This window comes from Plectropomus leopardus, chromosome 9 (assembly GCF_026936395.1).
Source record: "Plectropomus leopardus strain MGB_pleo_1.0 chromosome 9, ASM2693639v1, whole genome shotgun sequence".
Classification (NCBI taxonomy): Eukaryota; Metazoa; Chordata; class Actinopteri; order Perciformes; family Serranidae; genus Plectropomus; species Plectropomus leopardus.
Genome location: NC_142184.1, coordinates 19,949,835 through 19,969,371, shown reverse-complemented (window position 1 = coordinate 19,969,371; position 19,537 = coordinate 19,949,835). Strand labels below are relative to the sequence as shown.

General features: G+C 42.3%; 1 protein-coding gene and 1 long non-coding RNA gene across 2 annotated transcripts in view; one reads left to right on the top strand and one right to left on the bottom strand.

Moving 5' to 3' along the window:
• Nucleotides 1–19,537, bottom strand: part of LOC148188732 (uncharacterized) — a 29,261-nt gene that overhangs the window by 8,182 nt on the left and 1,542 nt on the right. Inside the window, exon 3 of the long non-coding RNA XR_015777511.1 lies at nucleotides 18,778–18,888. This is a non-coding gene — a long non-coding RNA (uncharacterized LOC148188732). The remainder of the gene's footprint in view (nucleotides 1–18,777; nucleotides 18,889–19,537) is intronic.
• On the top strand, nucleotides 764–19,099 carry acvr1ba (activin A receptor type 1Ba). The gene is made up of 9 exons (XM_042491583.2): nucleotides 764–1,001; nucleotides 11,898–12,128; nucleotides 12,225–12,485; nucleotides 12,657–12,887; nucleotides 13,174–13,341; nucleotides 14,007–14,163; nucleotides 14,465–14,589; nucleotides 14,668–14,798; nucleotides 16,775–19,099. Exons 1-9 carry the CDS (start codon nucleotides 938–940, stop codon nucleotides 16,898–16,900), a joined length of 1,494 nt encoding a protein of 497 aa, XP_042347517.2. The 5' UTR covers nucleotides 764–937; the 3' UTR covers nucleotides 16,901–19,099.

Below are 19,537 nucleotides of genomic sequence, written 5' to 3'. Positions count from 1 at the left end.
ATATCAACATGAAATAATCAACATGCCACATGGCTTTTCTTGGAAGTTCTGTGATCAGTGAATTCTTTTAATCTTTGGTGTGCTTGTAATAGCTATCTCAGAGCAATAAAAAAAAAAGATTGTTTTTTGTAAGGCACAATTGTAATAACAATGACATAGCATGTCTGATGACTGGCTGCTAATATTTAAAGAGCCCAAGATGTTTAACCTTATTTGTCATATTTTAACAATAATAATTATTATTATTATTTAAAAAATAGCACTGTGTACATAAGAACATAAGAGAGTGCAAGTTCAAACATACAATTTCATAAATAATTCCTTATATTGTGGATAAGAGAATTAAGCTCACATAGACAGACTAAAATTAAGAGTAAAAGAAATAACCATACCTAAAAGCAGATAAGACGCTAATGGGGGAGATTATTACATATAAAACAGGTCCAATGCCAATAAAAGAACAAACTCTTGAATTTAAAACAGGTAAAAGTGCAAAGTATATGGAAGTGCACAAAATAGTCAGCTGGATAATGAAAATGTAATGATAATTGCCAAATGTCTGAAAATACCCTACTTCACCCTAGACATTATCCACTCAAAAAAGATACAGATATTTTGATAGCGCTCCCTCTGTCTTTTGACAATGTTAGACTGGAAGATTATAATTCACCCAACATTTTTGTTTACACCACAGAACCGTGACCTCGGTGGCAGAAGAGGACATGCAGCAGGCAGCCCTCCCCTTTAAACATGCACACACACACACACACACACACCTCTCTTTAAACACGTCACTCGCCAGGCTGGCTGGCTGGCTGGCTAGTATTTGGCGGTGTGGTGTGTGCGGTCGGACTGTGGTTGTGTTTCAGGTCTGCTCGTGTTGATAACGACACACTTCGGACGCATTTCATCGCGGAGAGATGGGAATTTTGAAGAAATGGCTCTGAAAGAAATTGCCCTAACGCTGCTGGCCCTGTTTGGCTCTGTGGCTGTCGGTAATGGTAAGTTTCATGTGAGCACCTCTCCGGCTTTTGTCTCGATGTGTTTTCCTGGACTGGGCATCGCCTGTTGTCGCTCATCGTCATGGCGCTCTGTATCGGGGATTTGGCTAACCGTATCTAGCTAGCGTCGACCTCAAAACCACAGTCGCTGTTTGCTTGAGTCAAAAGTCACGCTTTATTCCATTTCTCTGATTGTGATTTGTATTGACTGACAAAACGCGAAGTGTTTAATGGTCGCTAGTGAACACGGAGCAAGTAGCTAAACCACAACAACAACATGGTGGGGCTGTTTGTTACGAGGCGCCTGCTAACGTTGACAGGCTAACTGATAATGAACTGTTAAAAGTTGAATATTTACGATATTTGTGATTCGTTTGTGTGCTATAAAACTGAATTAAAATCGTTTATTTTTATTGTTAATTACGTCGCATTTGGTACAGTGATTTCGGCGGATATAACCTACAGTCTGCTGTTGATGTTGAAGTTATCTGTCGCTGTTATGCTAGCATATTTACAAAACAATCTCCAGGCTTGTGACTGCTTATCACTGTGCTGCTGGGGGACAGCACTCTGCCATGATAGCAGACATTACACATGTGCAATATGGTCATTTAGATTTCCCTCACATGTTGTGTGCACTGGAAAGAGCAGAAAAGAGACGCTGAATGAAGGCCTAACCTACTTTGTGCATGAAATGTGTTTTCATGAGAGTAAACACTGGCAGCTCTTCCATTGGTGTCCATTTGTAAGGAGTGAAAAGGCTGCTTAGTGGCCTCCAGCTGAAAGTGAATGCTGTCATAGGGTGACAACAACCGTGCATTCAGCCATCCCAGACACAAGTCAGAGTTGAAGTCTGGGTTCATTGTGATGGAAATGTGGCAAGTGGGGTCTTTTGAGGCGCCAGTGATGGGGCTGCCTCAGTCTGAATCCTCCCAGTCTGCTGGGGCAGCTGATGCCCAGCTCCACACCACAGCCTCACATGGGCATATGTTGCTCTGCTTGCTTCTAAAGCACAACTACTCATCTTTGACTTTAGTCCAAAACCCAAACTTTAACAAGGTTTTATTGATTTTCTCACGAGGCACAAGTATGTTTTTGGTTATGCAAACCTCCACTTTTTTACCTACCATGCTGCAACTTGCCTCTCTACAGATAAACTAACCAATAAAAAGACAACTCTGCATGCCAGAATAAATATCCTGCTGTGTCACCTATTAAAGTGCATGTTGTGCTTTAAACAGTTGAGTCATCAGTTCAAGAATCATAAATATGCCTCCCACGCTCAGTTTAGATAAGGGTGCAGCACACCAAGGTGGATCATTTAGCAGGGTTCCTGTGGATCTTTATAAAGTCATAACAGGCATTGAATTAAGTAATCTCAAAATAACACCTTAATTGGTATTAAAATGTCTTAAATCAATCATTTTAAAAGTTTTGAAAATGTGCATGGAAATTAGAATTTTATAAGTCTTTTTTTCTGATGTTGCATTGTAAAATCTCAAAATAAAAACTCATTATGGGAATTACAGCAGTGAAATCCCACACTCAAAAACAAAACAAAAATTGCCAAGAAAGCTAACAATTGCCAGGTATTTCCCAGTTCTAACTTAAATTTATCTCTGGTGGAATTTAAAAAATCTTAAAAAGTATTACATCTAACTTGCCCAAGCTGTAGGAGCCCTGAGTTAGTTTAAGGCATGCTAGAAATGATCACACCTGAGTGGTCAGTTTGTTTGACTGGGTTACTCCAACATTAACAGTGATGTGTTAGGGGAGAGTGGGGGTGGGTGTGTGGCCTGAGCAGACAGGGGGTGATGATGGGTTTGTCCAGCTGGCGGGGTCTGTCGTGTAAGGGGCCCACAAGTCTGTCTGGAGCCATGGTTTCACGCCACATAATGGATTACACCATGCAAGGACAGAAACCAGACAAACCTGAAAGTAGCTACACAGGAGCAGATTCCATGCCTGTGGCAAGAAGTGTAGTATGTTTCTTGAAAAGACTCTTTCCGTACAGGTTTGATGAATTTGTCACGTGTTGTTGACTTCGTTAGAATTAGGAGTCACTAGTGTTATGGGCATTACATGCCTGTGTGACGCATTCTGCCTGGGTGCGTTGAACACAATAGCAATGTGATATGGGCACTGTCAACCACACTGCTGTGAGGTAGGGCGCGTCCCTCTCTTTCTCCTTTCCTCATACCCTTGCTATTCTCCAACCCAGTAATACTCAATTTACGGCCTGCAGGCCAAATCTTGCCCCTGAAAGGGTGCCGGGTGGCCCCTGACCATTTTCTAATTCACGTTAAAAAGAAAGTGATTTATCCCGGGAATTGTTTTTGTACTTTAATGTGCCTGCGTGCATAAAACAGCATCAACATAGAGCGTTTATCAAAAAAAGTGCCAGTGGAGGATCCCCTGCACCCGTGACAGAGGTCCTAAGCCACTAATGTACTAAATTCCTAGAAACATCCTAAAATCCTAAAAAAAAGACTTAAAATCCTAGAAATGTCCCAAAGTCCTAGAAGCATCCTAAAATCTTAGAAATGTCCCCAAATCAGAGAGATGTCCAACAAATCCAAGAAACATCCTAAAATCTTGCTAAAATTCTAGAAATGTCCTAAAACCCTCAAAACATGGATGGAGCTGCTGCGACTGGCCCCTGACCTGTCATTTTACAAAAGTGTCCCCCAAGCAAAGCAAGTTGAGTATCCCTAATCTAACCCTGTCATGTAAAAAGACTGGTGCTGTATCGGAATTTAATCTGTACTTTATTATCGGTGGTTCCACTTCTGCTTTCACTTACTCACTGCCACCATCGGGTGCTGAAGGAAGCTCTAGCACGGGCTGCGTTTTTTCTGAGGTTAAAGGAAGGCCTCTGGTTAGATGAGCTCTTTCTATCTGTTGAACTCTGCACTCACTTTCAGTAGTCCTTCCACATGCTATCAAGACTGTGCCAGAGTCCTGTCATTCCCTGATGTGCCTCTGTGTAAAATCAAAGACGGGGCGATTGGAAACAGAAAAGTCCCTACTTCTCAGTTAGCTCGGGGAACTGCCTGTGCAGAGCTGCTACAGGTGCTGTTTCATGTCAAATTTGATGTGAATGAGTTCAGGTGGAGGAAGTGTGAGCTAGTCAGATGTGAACATGTGTACACCTGCCCATAAGATCAGAGCCAAGGGAATGCACGAAGAAGGTTGAAACTTATTGGGTTCAAAGTTGTGTGTCTGTTATGAAAGGAGACTTTGGACAGGGGAGGAGGGGTGGTAATAAGGGCTTAATGTTTAAAAGGAGAAAGTTGTTTGGTGTTTTTCTTAAATGTGTAGCAGTTGTCGAGGCCTGTTCGAGATAGACAGATGTTTTGGCTGCCGGATCCCTGCAGCTAAGTTATGATTAAATGAAGTTTCACGTCTTCTGTGTAAAATGTCAGGATATTCCCTGATACGGACACCTCCACCTTTACAATATCTGTGTTTACTAACAGCTTCTATAATGTGGCACTCAGACAGTCAGGGTCAAGTCAGGTCTGGGGTGGTCTAGTTTTCCCTTCATAATGACCAGTGCAGTTAATGACTTCCATTGGCCTGGAGGCACAGGGCCCTAATTGCTACAGCAGACAGCATAGCCTCTGACTGACCCAGCTCTGCCATTACTGATGTTGGACCACAAGGGATTACTATCACCGCAGAGCCAGCAGTTTCACCTTCGGTTGCCCACTTCTCCATACTGTTAATTAACTCACAGCACTTTGTCTTTGTTAAAAGGATTTTTGTCGTCTGTCGGTGGTAAAATGACATCTGCTTTTTCTGCCATACCTTAAATGTTGCCCTACTTGGAGAGTTGTTATTGTCACAGGACACCCAGACAGACCCTGTAGCTATGTGAGTTCACGTCTATAGGGCTGAACCTGACACCCGTCCTCCATTGCAGGCCTCTTTGTAGAGGTGTTTGATTTGTGTTCTTGGCAGTTGTAAGAGTGTAGATTAGACTCGCTCTGCATCGTAATTTTCTGCTTGAAGGTGTGTAGTCTGTTGATTGGTGTGAGGGAAGGGCAGCTGGTAGGAAATCTTTTGCTTCGGGAATGTAGTGTGAGTGTGAATTATCCAACTAATGCTGAAAGTACAATTTAAATCTCTTTTGCCTATCCCTAGCCTCCATGGTGACATTGGCTTAAACAGAAGCTGAGTTTTTCTCACTTGGTTTCACCTTTGCAATAAACTTCAATGTTCAAAAAATGTTCCCTTTTCATTGTAATGTAAATGTTATTTTATCAGGAGCATTTGATTTCACTTTTAATGGGGCAGAACTCTGTGATGTTCCCTGTGTATTTCCTGCATCAACACAGCATTAAGTGCCTAACTTTCCGATGATGATAACCAGAGGAAGTTGTTTTGGTTACAAAACATTATTAAATAACATCTCCTTTTCCATACTTGCCAGTTGTTACATACAAATTAAACGTTTTTGAATTAAATAAATATTCCTGATTTAATCAGTTTTCTTTGGTGAAAGTTTGTTTGTTTTAATTCCATTTGGTTCTGTTGGTTGTTTACACCAGTAGTTTTCAACCAGACAGCCAGGGGTCCTTAATGGGCTTCCAGGGCTGCAGAAATATGGGGAACGCATAGTTTATTTTTTACTATTTACAGAAGTGAGACCAATGTGAGTAGCAGTCATAAGAGTGACTATTCTGATAATAGGTCTCACTTCCTCCACGAGCATGTCCTTAGCTGACAACTATAGAATTAGGGTCTTAATCACATCTACCAACCAAAATCTTTTAGGTTGGAGGTCCATGAAGCAAAATATTATTGCATGGATACCCTAATGTGTATCAAATAAGGGGCACTTCCCACAAAACAGGTAGGAAACCAGTGATTTGTACAATGAAAGTATGCATCACCAAAAAAAGAAAATCAAAATGTGATTCAAGTAAAAGAGGGTGTAGTACAATATGGAGTTATAATTATTATAATTATAATATGGAGTATTGTTTGAAATGCTATATTTTTTAAAAATTCATAGTTTCAGCACTGATACTTGATGTCTTATTTTTTAACACCTTATTTAGAAATGGAAACATTTTGCTATAAAAACACTCTTATTTAAAATAGACGCCAAAGTTCTCATTTACATGTGCCAAGCGTGAAGGAGAACTAGTGGCCAATGTAATGGGGCCTATCTAGAGCCAGTGTTTGATTTGTCTTTTCTGGGCTGCTCTAAAAACAACATGGTGGACTCTGTGGAAGAGGACCTGCTCCGCATGTTGATATAAACAGCTCTTTTAAAGGCAGCAAAAACACAACAATTCTTATTTTTAGGTGTTTACACACTAATGTAAACATGGTCATAAATATTAAATACCATTTCTGTCAATAGATGCTAGGGCTGCCCCCTGAGACTTGGAGATTTGAATCATCAGTCTGAGTTCCCTCAGTCAACTGAGATTGCTACAAGTCGAGCTCCGAGGGGTTTTTTTGTTGTTTGTTTTTGTGCTAGTCAGTGTGCTGTGCAGTGTACTTATGGGGGCGTTTTGGGGACTTCAGGATTCTCTCTTCTGCTCAGAAGTGGTGAATTTACAGCTTGCAGCAACTTAATTCAACATAGTCTCCTGCTTTTGTTTGACATCTAGTGTCTGCAAAAAATGCTGCACATTGCCGGTCCGTCGATAGCGCCATTAGATTAACTATAATACATGAATATCACTGTTCCACTGAACGTCCTGCTGAACCCCGTTCAAAACTCTTCTTCAAATATTCCTATTGAACAGCAGAATCTAATTTGACTGACATAATTCTGAGTTGGGTATAGCCCCCCAAAAAATGCCCCTAAATCCCACACACTGGACCTTTCAGTTAACAACATTTGATGTCAGCCTTTTCTACTTAATGTTCTTTTGCTCTGAACATAAACATTGTTGAGGTTTGATATCCAGCTTTATCTGTTGCCAAAATAAAACTTTTTCAGCAGTTGTAGAAAGACAGTAAAGGGAGAAACTGTTAAGTCTCTGGTCTGCTAAGACTCAAAGGTTTTTAAGCTCAGGTCACATGGCAGAAGCATTGTCTCAGAGTACTGCAACATACCGGGGCATTACAGAGGCAACATTGACTGTTTTGAGAATTTGAGCAGCAGCATGAAGTCCAAAATAAGCGTATTCTCACATTTGTGTGCTTTTGAACCGATCCAGGGCAGCAGACAGCCAGACGGACGGACAGGATGGGATGTAGCCTAGAGGGTGGTGGTTGGTAGAGATAGTAAGGCAGCCTCTGCCCCAGAGACTTCACTTTAGAATCAGATCAGTAATCTGACCCTGAGATGCAGACAAAGGTAATGACTTTCCTCCTTCCCCTAGCATTGATTAGGACACAGTTGCGGTGTGTATGTGCACCAGTGTGTGTGTGTTTGCACTCACACTGTCTGGTGGCGTCTGCTTGTCTTGATCAGCTCTCAGTCTGGTATCTGTATGGATCTAATTTCAGCCAGTGCATTTTGGTAATGGTGCTCTGCTCCCCGCACACACGCATGTACCCGACTGCCTCTGTCTGCGTCGCTTAGCTCCCAGACACCCGCTGTTTGTGTGTAACCCTGCGCTGTGCATGTGTATTTTCCACAGACTTTATCATCTTGCCATACTAGAGTTCAGTTCACCCTCTGTTTTGACTGGGTTGCTCCGCATGAGTAGGTCTGAACTACACAAACATACACTCAAAACACCATCATCGAGGTGAATGTGTGAAGGTGTTTGGAGTGGGCTCTGCTGTGGTTTTTAGTTGGGTCCAAGTTAAGGCAATGCTGGTTATGGCAACAATGTTTTATTAATCCCTTCCTCACTGTGTCTGCCATTTCCTGTCTCAACATGAACGGAATGATAGGAACTTCACTCACATGCAGCTCAAAGGAGTCGCTCGTCGCACTGAGTTCTCCTCTTTTTCTCCACTGTTCCCTTTTCCTGTTATTTACCCCCTCCCGTAAGTCAAAGTCTAGACTGGGTTTTAATGACGGTCACAGCTGGTCACTTGGGCAGACCCCAATCGCAGCTGGGGGGCCCCTGCTAGTCCCGCTTGTTACCCCCTCTGCCCCCTCCCCTCCGTATTGTCCCGACCAACAACATGGGACCAGCCCCCATCCTGTCTGGCCCAGAGCAGCCCCCAAACATTGGGGTTGTTACTGTTTTCCCTGGCCTGTCCCCTGTGCGCGCCACCCATCCCCCATCACTGCTCCACGCAGAAGTGCGCTCCCCCACTGCTCTTTGTTCGTGCAGGGCCAGTCCAATCCCTCCTCATGTCGTCTTAATCTCCACACAAAGGACCAGTGTAAAGACCACCAATTATGTGGATACAAGAGCAGAGTTCACTCAAAAACTGCATACACCCAGCCTCCACTCAGATCCATGTGTATTTAGTCTTGATATTATTCCTTCAAGTCCTAGCTTTGTAACACTCCTGCTCTGAATCCAGTGAGATATGCAAAGCACTGTGCAAACAACATGGAATTTTGGTTAATGCCAGTGGGCCACGAGTTCAGTGCCCTTCCTGCCTTGCATGACATTAATTTCAAATTTACCTTTTATTTTTGAGGTTGTGGCTTCACATTATGTCATCATTTGACAAATAATGTTAACAGCTGGGTGACGTGATAATATATTCCCTGGTATCACAGTGATTTGTCAGCCAGTGGAGGTTTCCCTTTAATATTTCTGGTTGTATTAGGTTGTAATGGGCAATGTTGCAAATCAGTGAGCAGGACTGTTCTGTCACAGTATTGAATTTTTGCCCCAATGTGATGAATGGCCTTAATTTGTTTGGTATTTGGGTAACTGGATCAGGCTATTTTTATCTATAAATGGTTTCTATCTCTATCAATATATAAAGAGACACTCTATCATCAATTTTCTCCAAGTTGGCCCCCCATACTGTCAAGGCTTGTTTGTGTGTTAGTAGGGTACATATGGTGTACTCACAAGGTAGCCTTTAACGAAAGGGAAGACTCGCCACAAACCAAAGTCTTGGTAGACCACAAACCATCCGTTGCAGACTCAAGAAGGAGATGTGTGTGTTTTTCAGCCATGTTTGGTTTCCTTCCTGAGCTTCTGTCTGTAAGTCTGCGCACCATCTGTCTTACCACACACTGAGTCTCCATGATGGATGCGCCTGTTTCGTTTTCAGATCATGGTGTTCTTATCAGATCACTGTTACTTTGTTGCAGAAAATTGGTGCAATGTGTTTTTCGTAAGAAGCACTTTTGTAACCTTCAGTTTGTTTCTCATAAGAAAAATGTAGCACAAAAATCTAGTTACAATGGTGTGGAGTGGAAATAAAACTGTATGAAAATTTTATTACATGATTATAGGGAACAAAATGATCAAGCTTATCAGTATTACTTCTATATTTTTAAAGTGTGTGTCTGTGTGTGTGTGTGTGTGTGTGTGTGTGTGTGTGTGTGTGTGTGTGTGTGTGTTAATATAATGGCTGCTCGGGGTGTGTTATTGCTTTTTAGATAGCATTTTGGTTTGTCGGAGGCCATAAAGGCCTGACGGGTACGATGTGTGACACAGCAGCTATGTATGAGGGATTATTGGGAGGTAATCATCCACAATCTCAGAGGAATTGAGGATTCAAAACTTCCAGATGATCAACTCAATTTTTGAAGAGTTATGAGATGCAATAACACCTCTTGTAACGCCTGCTGCATCATGCCCAAGGGAGCCAGTTCCTACAGACAAGTGACCTTTAAAAGCGAAAAAAGTGTTTTCATTGCAGTTTTGCAAAATAAGGCTTTTTCGAATCGCCTGAAATATCATCTAGTGGAAGCATAAAAACTTTTTTTGCAAGACATTTTGCGTTCTTTCAAAATTGACATATGTCCATCAGGGGTATTTTATATTCGCGTTTTCAATTTTTTCGCAATTAGAGCATTAACGGAAACCTGCTTACTGCAAGTGTGTTGTGAAGAACTGGTTCTTTTAAGTGAATGTTTTTTCTTGAAATTGTTGCTTTTACTTTGGGGATGAATTGAAAATGCCTCCTGTCTGGACTCACTAGCTGATTGATTTATTTCGCTGAGAACCAGTAAACATCAGGCCTACAAAAAAGGAGTCTAATGGAAGAAAGTATTCAGGTTGTCTGAATTTGATGATGGATATTGAGCGTCATCCAGCTTTCCAATCTACAGCTGTTACTGTCATCTGTTTTATTTGGCTAAACTATTTGCTCCATTAATGCTGCAGATTAGTGTGATGTGGCACACAGCTTGTTTTTCTCTCTTTATCAGGCCCAGCCTGCTTCACCTCCATGTAATCTGCAGGAAATTCCATCTGCATGCGAACTGTGGTGAATTTGGACACACTCCACCAAGAGTTCCTGCCACTTTTCCGCTCACCTCCTGGAGAACAACGCACACACAAACGCTAAACTGATGAGAAATATTACTGAAACACATGTTACACAATTCCAGTTACCACTCAGTGGACAAGCATAGACACATCAGCATACACGCTACATGCAAAAAATGCTCCCACACAGATTACAACCTCCCAGAGTTCAGTAAAGTGGAAACCACTCCTATGACACCAGGGTTTGTGGTTTTGGCCACTTCATGTTACATAGTGATGATACAATAACTGTATCACTCATTTGGGAGTTGTTTTTCTTTCTTTTTTTACTGTACTGTACAAGAGCCTAATCGTGTGACGACTCAGATGGTTCAAGAATGCGCTAAAATCTGCTGACACCTTTTGACAGAGACCAACGTCGGTACAAAGAGGGGAGATCAGTGAGCTCATCTGGTCAAAGAAACCATCAGGATAAGACAGAGGATTAGTGGAAGCTTGCCACTCTTAAAATCTTTTCTTTCCTCTGGGCCAGGCATTGTCAGTGGTCCAACCACTGCTGAGCCTCCTCTTTTTGAAGGAGAATGAGGATTGAAATTCCTCTCTGCTTTGTGTCTCCTCCTGTGTTGTTGGTGGTGTGACGATCTTGTCTTGGCCAAGTCCACAGCGATTAGTCTTGAGTGGTCTAGCCTTTGTTTTCCGACCGAGGACCAGCTCTTGGGCTGTCACGCCTCACTCGCGGACCTGTTGTCAGTCAGACAGTTCATCATTATTTACCACGGTTGAGCTTAGCTGCTTCCATGTGTTGTTCCCACGTGAAAACTGGTCCCAAAATCATCCAGCCTTGCCTGGTTCTGCTATGCACTCTGTTTGGTCGTAGCAAACCTTGGAAGAAGCCTTTTGTGCTGACCTTACTCTAAATGAGAAGCATGTGTGCTATGACTCAAAATCACATTTCACTCCAGATCTAATCAGTTTGCAGTTTCTTGCTCTTGTCGTTGCCCAGCCAACTCTGGTTTTGTTTTAGATGTGGCAGATTTGTGTGGACTTTCTGGCACTGACCTCATTTGTGTGTGTAGATGGACCACCATAGTTTTTATTATTATAACGGCTGGAGTTCTTTTGTGTCAGCTTTAATAGGTCCCCGTGCAGGAGTGTGCTGTGTTTAATAAAACTCCTGTCTCATTAGCTTAAACAGTGGCAGCTCTCCGTGTCAGAGAGACAGAGGAGAGGAATGGAGCAGAATGCTGCATTGGGGATTTGGCAGGAGCCCTCTCCCCTTGTTGGGTTTCACTTTGTCTGTCCCACTGGGCAGGTCTGTCTCCACCCTGCGTGTTTGGGTTCATCTGCAGTGGAGGATCTGATTTCAGGGCTACCAGGGCCGTCTGGCTGCTGCTGCTCAACTCCAAGCTCTGTGTCTGCATGTCACAAAATGCCTACAACTGAATGGGACATTAGACGCTTTACATCCTGTGGAAACTGTGGGGTTAGCTTGCCCCCTGCTGGATGTGATGAAGTGAAATGGATCTAATAAATTGATATTTATCAAACTCTCTCTGGTCTTTTCCCATAGCTCTACGCTGTAACTGCACAAGCTGTGAAAAGACGGGCTATGAGTGCGAGACAGATGGCGCCTGCATGGCCTCCACATACTACAACCATGGAAAGGAGCAGCATGTACGCATCTGTATCAACCGGGACAACCTGGTCCCCCCTGGACAACCCTTCTACTGTCTGAGCGCTGAAGGCCTGCTCAACACACATTGCTGCTATGTAGATTACTGCAATAGTATTGAAGTCCCCGGTGAGACTGCGTTATCAAACATCATAACACTTTCAGTTCAACAGTGTTTCAATTTAAAGTAACCACCTCTTTTTTGCTGTCATTTTGCCCTCCTAGTCCCAACAAAGGAGGGGAACTGGGAAGCCCCAGGGAGCTCCTGGGGGCCCGTGGAGCTGGTGGCGGTCATTGCAGGGCCAGTGTTCCTTCTCTGTGTGCTGCTGATGGTTGGCGTGTTCCTGTTCCAGTATCACCAGAGGGCCTATAGTCACAGGCAGAGGCTGGAGGTGGAAGACCCATCCTGTGACCATCTGTACTTGGCCAAGGACAAGACCCTGCAGGACCTCATCTATGACATGTCCACCTCCGGATCAGGCTCTGGTCAGTACAAGCTGCCCACCTGATGTACTGAAAATAAAGTGTTTTTGTTTTGGACGTGGGCATTATCCCGATCTAGAATCTAATGAGTACCTTTACTAAACCTCATGTACAAAACAAGTCCACTGTGAATGTGGGCTGATGTTTTGTTTGTCTATCTACCGCCCCCTGCAGGTTTGCCCCTGTTTGTGCAGCGGACAGTGGCCAGGACCATTGTGCTGCAGGAGATAATAGGAAAGGGTCGTTTCGGTGAGGTGTGGAGAGGGAAGTGGAGGGGAGGAGATGTGGCAGTGAAGATCTTCTCATCTAGAGAGGAGCGCTCCTGGTTCAGAGAGGCTGAGATCTACCAGACAATCATGCTGCGCCACGAAAACATCCTGGGATTCATTGCAGCAGACAATAAAGGTGAGGAAGTTTGTGGGATGTGTGGAGACTTGGACCATTCACGTGAGCATTTAGAATAAAAAAATATATATATATATTGTAGAGATGAATTTCAAGTCCAACCACAAGAAAGCAACTGTAAGAATTAGTCTTTTCAAAGCGAAATGAAGAGGAGGGACAGGTTGTTAAAAAGGATTTATATTTAAATCGTAGCTGTTTAGAAAATAGAGAAATGTAATTTAATAGCATGTACATACTCCCACATATAAATGTAATGTTTTTTTCTTTTTTTTCTGCTCTCTTTCAGACAATGGTACATGGACTCAGCTCTGGCTGGTATCAGACTATCATGAGCACGGCTCTCTTTTTGACTACCTGAACCGCTACTCTGTTACCATTGAGGGCATGATCAAACTGGCACTGTCAGCAGCCAGCGGACTGGCACATCTACACATGGAGATCCTCGGCACTCAGGGTGAGACAAACTTCATTTCTAAGGAATAGATCAACCACAAAATGATCAATTCCTCACCCTGTGTTATGTTGACTTCATAAAGGAAGTTTTTTTTTTTTGGATGCTCATGGTGAACAAAGAATCCAAAAACTGAGTTAATCTGGAGAAAATGAGGGCTGCATACAACAACAGCAAAATTATATCAAAACATTCGAGTACAACCTCTCACACAACTTGTGCATTATATTCAAACGCATGCACTTGTCCAGTGTTTTAAATTATGTGGTTTTAGTTAAAATGCTTGAGTTAAGAAGTACTGATCATACGACTGAATACATGAGACTTGGATTACATTGCGCAAGTTGTGTGAGAGTTTGAAAACATGTTTTTAAGTAGTTTTTCTGTTGTTCAACGCAGCCCCCATTTACCTCAATTCATCAAGATTTTTCTCCATTTTTGGACTCGGCATGTGAGAAAAACAATGTTATTCAAAATTACAATGTAACACAGAGTGAGTAATTGATAATACACATGGTGATTTTTTGGGTGAGTTCATCACAAAATAACTAAATAAACAGACAGCCAGGACATGAATGTGCACGCAGTTGTTATTCACATTCAGCAAGCATGTGCTCTTTCTGCTGAGCTCTCTTTAATGTAATGATGTGTTGTCTGTTCTCCTGCAGGTAAGCCTGGCATTGCTCACCGTGACCTCAAGTCTAAAAATATCCTGGTTAAGAAGAACGGCATGTGTGCAATAGCTGACCTCGGCCTAGCAGTCCGCCACGAGTCCATCACAGACACAATCGATATAGCACCGAATCAGCGCGTGGGCACTAAGAGGTAAATTTTTCTGTACAAATTCACTCAAAAACACTAAAATGGAGATATGTATTAGACGTCTTTCAGGGATAAGTAAGCTGCATTCTGTATTTGTCTCGTCTACATAAAAAGATCAAAAACAGCAGTGAATAAGGTATCCCTTTAACAAGCACACATCTTATTTCTCTGTGCCACAGACCTCCTTGGTGTCCAAAAACTATTAAAATGCATTAATGAGGCACAGTATTAAACTATCTGACATGTTTCTTCATTATCCTCATTGATGCTGTTACTCATTGCTGCTGTTTGTGTCCATTTTCAGGTATATGGCTCCAGAAGTTCTGGATGAAACCATCAACATGAAACACTTTGATTCCTTCAAGTGTGCCGACATTTACGCGCTGGGCCTCGTGTACTGGGAGATTGCGCGTCGCTGCAACGCAGGAGGTAAGACCACAAACATCAGCTGGAAACTAAATGACAAAGAGCATGAAACCAGAGACTGAAAAGGCTTCCTTACTGCAGGTATCCACGAGGAGTACCAGCTGCCCTACTATGACCTCGTACCCTCTGACCCCTCCATAGAAGAGATGAGGAAGGTGGTGTGTGACCAGAAACTGAGGCCAAATGTGCCCAACTGGTGGCAGAGCTATGAGGTATTTCACACCCTATGTACACCAACAGCTGCGTTTTTCTAAAAATACATTCAGTGGATGTATAGAGAGGCAGTTGGGCATTATCCGGCTGGACAGTACAAGACGTCCTGACATGAGGTCTTGAATACTGAATGCTAATATCTAAATCACTGTTGTGGGAGAGTAGATGAAGTTACGTTGAAGCCTACACCCCATTTTCTTATATCCTCTCATAATAATTAATACTATGTTTCACACAGGCCTAGTTTTCCCGATCTTGGTAAAAAGCTCACTGTGAGACCTGATGCTTTAAACCGATAGATCAGAAATTTTAAAGTGAGGTTGTATAAGGTACTTATTCATCATCAGTGTATCACATACAGTAGATGAGGATCAACATACCCCCACTTGGGAAAAGCAGGCAAGGTTACTGCCATGCAAGCTAAGCAATGTATTCCTGTGGACGAGACGGGAAACTGTATTTCAGCCACCTTAACAATCATCAGTTACAGTGAACACTATATTGAGAGTATTTTCACAGTTTACCGTGCTGCAGATGGCTCTCTCTGATGTGGAAGCTGTTGATGGCTTCAGTTTTCCATCTATGCTTTTGCCAAAGCCACCAGACCCACTAGATAAAAACAGTCATTTTACCTTGTGGAGCAACGGAGCTGCTGGTTAACCCATTGACCAGTTAGTGTGTTTGTGTTATTGTAAGACTTTGGTTAATCCAAACCCATTTAAACGCCAGTCACAATAATACAAAATACCAACTGATTGACAGGTGTTCTGCGAGGTAAAATTTTTTCTCAGTTGAAGTCTGGCTTTGACAAAATCATAGATAAGTTTAACTTTGAGTTCAGTTTCCCATCGGAAAGTGCTCTCTCCTATAAGGTAAAGCCATAAGCTGTAAATAAAGATGGACAATTGCCCCGTACGTAACCTCGCTATGCTGAAGTGAGGTTAAAATATCCCGGATACAAGCGTTGCCATCTTGCGAGGGTGATGTCATTGGGAGCCCTGCATCATGAGCAGCTCCATTGAATGCGAGCTCATGGATTGGCTGTCATGGCTGTCAATCATGTTGGAAAAGCCCCCTTTTGTATAATTTAATAACTCATTAAAACCAAACAAACTTATCATGAAAACAAACACTTGAACAAACATCAGGGTGATAAGAAATACCTTCAGAGACAGAAACAATCTTTGGGGAAAACTTATTTGGCATGTACTTTGACTTTTTATCCAGCCCATGACCATTCACTAACATGGAGGGGCGGGTCTTAGGACCTGTACTGCAGTGAGACACCAGGGGGCGATCAAGACTGAATAATCTCACTTTGGGGAAGCTGTCGTGTCGTCCATCTTTACATACAGTCTATGGGCAAAGCAGTGAAAATATTCTTAATATAGCAAACAGTTAAACTGACAAGTTTTGCTGCTACCCCTGTCCACAGCCATACATTACTGCTGTCACGACTCCCACCTGTTTCTCCAAACACGTTGACCGTGATCGACTGTATGTTATACACTGACTTTGTACCTCATACAAGTCCACTTAAAAAAATCTGGATTATCCTTTAAGACAGAAGATGATAGTTGTTTTGTTTCAAGAAATATTTAACAGATCAGGCTGAGTTATATAAACAGTTACACATTTATTAAATGATACACAAAATATTAAAAATACTTCCATTAAATTGAATAGTGCCATAGGTGGGGTAATAAAAAAATTTAAAAAGTATTTTATTGTTGTTGTTATTATCATTCAGCAATGATAGTAAATCTAATAGGGCTGCACCCGAATTATGTCAGTGTCAGTTGAATCACATTTGGCTGTTCATTACAAATATTTGACGATTCATTTTGTTTCCTTATTAAGTTTTGAACGTATTAACTTTTGAACGGGTTCAGCAGGACATTTGGTGTGACAGTAGTCACATCTCTGACTTTCAAGGGGCAGCCCTAAAATCTAACCAATGTTTCCTTTCCCGCAGTCATTACGTGTGATGGGGAAGATCATGAGGGAGTGCTGGTACGCCAATGGAGCAGCCAGACTGACGGCCCTGCGCATCAAGAAGACCCTGTCTCAGCTCAGCGTGGAGGAGGACGTCAAGATGTGAGCCGCCAGGCAGCAAAAAAGGCGCGCTGGAGACGCACAACCAGACCACACTCCCATAGGAAACAAACACTAAAGACAGACTGCAAATGAAAACCCTGCCAGTTTTAAAGCCACACTCCAAGTTGTGACGAGGCCTACCTCACCTTTTTAGCCAAAACTACTGAGAGTCACCCTCCCACTTTTGACTTTTCTCTCCCCCGCGCCCCCCTCGCCTCCTTGTTTCTCGTGTCTCCTCCCTGTTCCCTTCGGCCTCCCCTTCTCCATGGGCCACATCACTACAGCACTACCACTGTTAATATCATCACACTCAACCTGTTTTTGTTTTCATTTCCCATGGCAGGAATTACTATTGTACAGTGATGGGATTTTTTTTAAAAATCTTTTTTACCTCTCTGAAATATGTCCCATGATGGACTTCCGTTGTCCTGAAGAGTCGATAATGTTCTGGGTTCATGAACAATAACACTTCATATTCTGTTGGCCGTGCAGCATCACATCGTGCTGCTCCGAGTGTGAGGGGGGAAAGAGGCTAAAGCACTGTTTCTAGTCGTGTGTAAAAGGTGTCTGGACTACTAGCATGTTTCTCTGGCATCGGCTGTCGCTCATGAGACAAATCCAGTAATGGGGCGTTTTGTAATTAGACAGCCAGATTTGCTTTTTAATCTGTCACCTGAATACCCCTCCAATAGAAACGAGTTGCACTCAACTGTAGCTTCCTCATCATGTGTGACACCCCCCGGTATCACATAACGGATGTGGTCCAGTCCTGGTGTTAGTTTTGAAATGTGGCAGGGATAATGTTTGGGACGGTTTTATTTATTTGTCGATAGTTTTTATTTCATATTAATGAACACTGTGAGACGATTTGTGACAAGCCAGAGTCGAATACGACGTGAAAATTAGTTCGGTCTTCACCAACTTTCAGGCGTTAGATTGTTGCATTCATTTTAATAAGATACTGAGCGAGGATGTAGCCATAAGCCCTGCGTTGGTGACAGGCGATGACATCGTGCACACTGAGCAAATAAAAGGCGTATGAAATGGCAATGAAAAACAGTTTTTTTTAAATATATTTTTGTGTTTTGTTTAAAGACATCATGATAGGTGTTTTCTTTTGACATTATTAGACACTACTGATGATGGGTACATATGTTTTGTATATAAAACATGCATTTTTTTGTTCCTTTTTATGCCACAAGCATCAGTGTGACATGTGAACAGTGATTTTGCTTGAATGGTACTTTCAGAAGTTTTTTGTTTTGATCGGTCTGCATGGTTTCTAACTGTGCCAGGAAATAGACTGTGCTGGAATTTATTTGCTCCTCTCAAGGCAATTTGGTGGTACTACTGATCCCAGATATTTCTGCTGCATCCTGATTATTTTTTTTAAACGTATGACTGTTGCTTGTTGAGTTCTTTTCAGAGCTCGGTAATGCAGATCTGTTTGTCCTCCGGGGGTGACATCTCTCTCTCATTGACACTGGAATATTTAGGAGCGTCACATAACCTTGAATTCTGATACTGCCAATGGCTGTTCATTCAGAAATAAAGACAGCTGCTGACAGTTCACACACAGGGAACATATGGTTATATGTGAAAAGTAGTTGAGACGTTTTACCCTCAAAGACTGACATGCTGTAAAGTGAAACTGCATGTTTTCATTCTACTTTGTCGTCTGCAGACAAAACTATGAAAGTATTACACTGACATTTGTCACCGTTGGGCTCTGCACTGTTATGTCCACATGGACTTTAGTTAATGTTAGTTATGTCATCACTTGATCCAGAAACCATGTGTCATGTTAATATCCATTTTGCATGCTGTCTCAAACACTGGGTCCTCTGCACTGAGGTAGATGAACTTAAGTCTTTTCCCTACCTGTTGTTTTCATTCTTCCTTTTTGTTCGGGTCGTTGGCTGTGTACCCCAGAAATGTTGCTGCTACTGTTAACATGGGTGGAAGTTCAGCGGGCAGATCGGAGAAGGAGAGCTGGGAGGGAAAATAGGGAGACTGCTGTCAGTTGAACCAAAATTGTCAAAAACACTCCTGTCCATGTTTGGTTTGTTGCCATGGGTATATGACCATCAGACATCCTGTTCATAAGTAATACTTAAAAGATTTCAAAAATCATGTTGTGCAAATCTTTTCAGAAGTAGTTAAGTGTATATAGATGATATACAATAAATTCCTCTTTTTCTTATTTTTGACTTTCACTGTGGTGCTCATTCAAGGTGTCGTGCAGTATTTTTATTGTCAGCTGCTGATCATGTTATAGAAGATTAACATGTAGGACAGGATAAAAAATTTAAAACAAGAGACAAGATTGTCATGCTGAGAGCTCAAACCTCCACAATGGCAGGATGCTCCATCTCATAGTGTTAACGAAAGTGAAAAATTATTTTTCACCAGTCATAACGTTAACTGGTGCACCAGTCATATCTTGTTGGTTAGTCATATCCAGGGTTGGAAAATAACTTTTTTGTCGACCTGCTACTTTGGCTGGTGGACAAAATCTACAAGCCACTCAATAGGTAACCATGGTTGTTTTTGGCTGGTGAGTGAAGCGTATCTAGCAGCCACTGGTATATTTTACCAGCATTTGGCTGGTGACTGGTGCTTATATCCGACCCTTATCGTA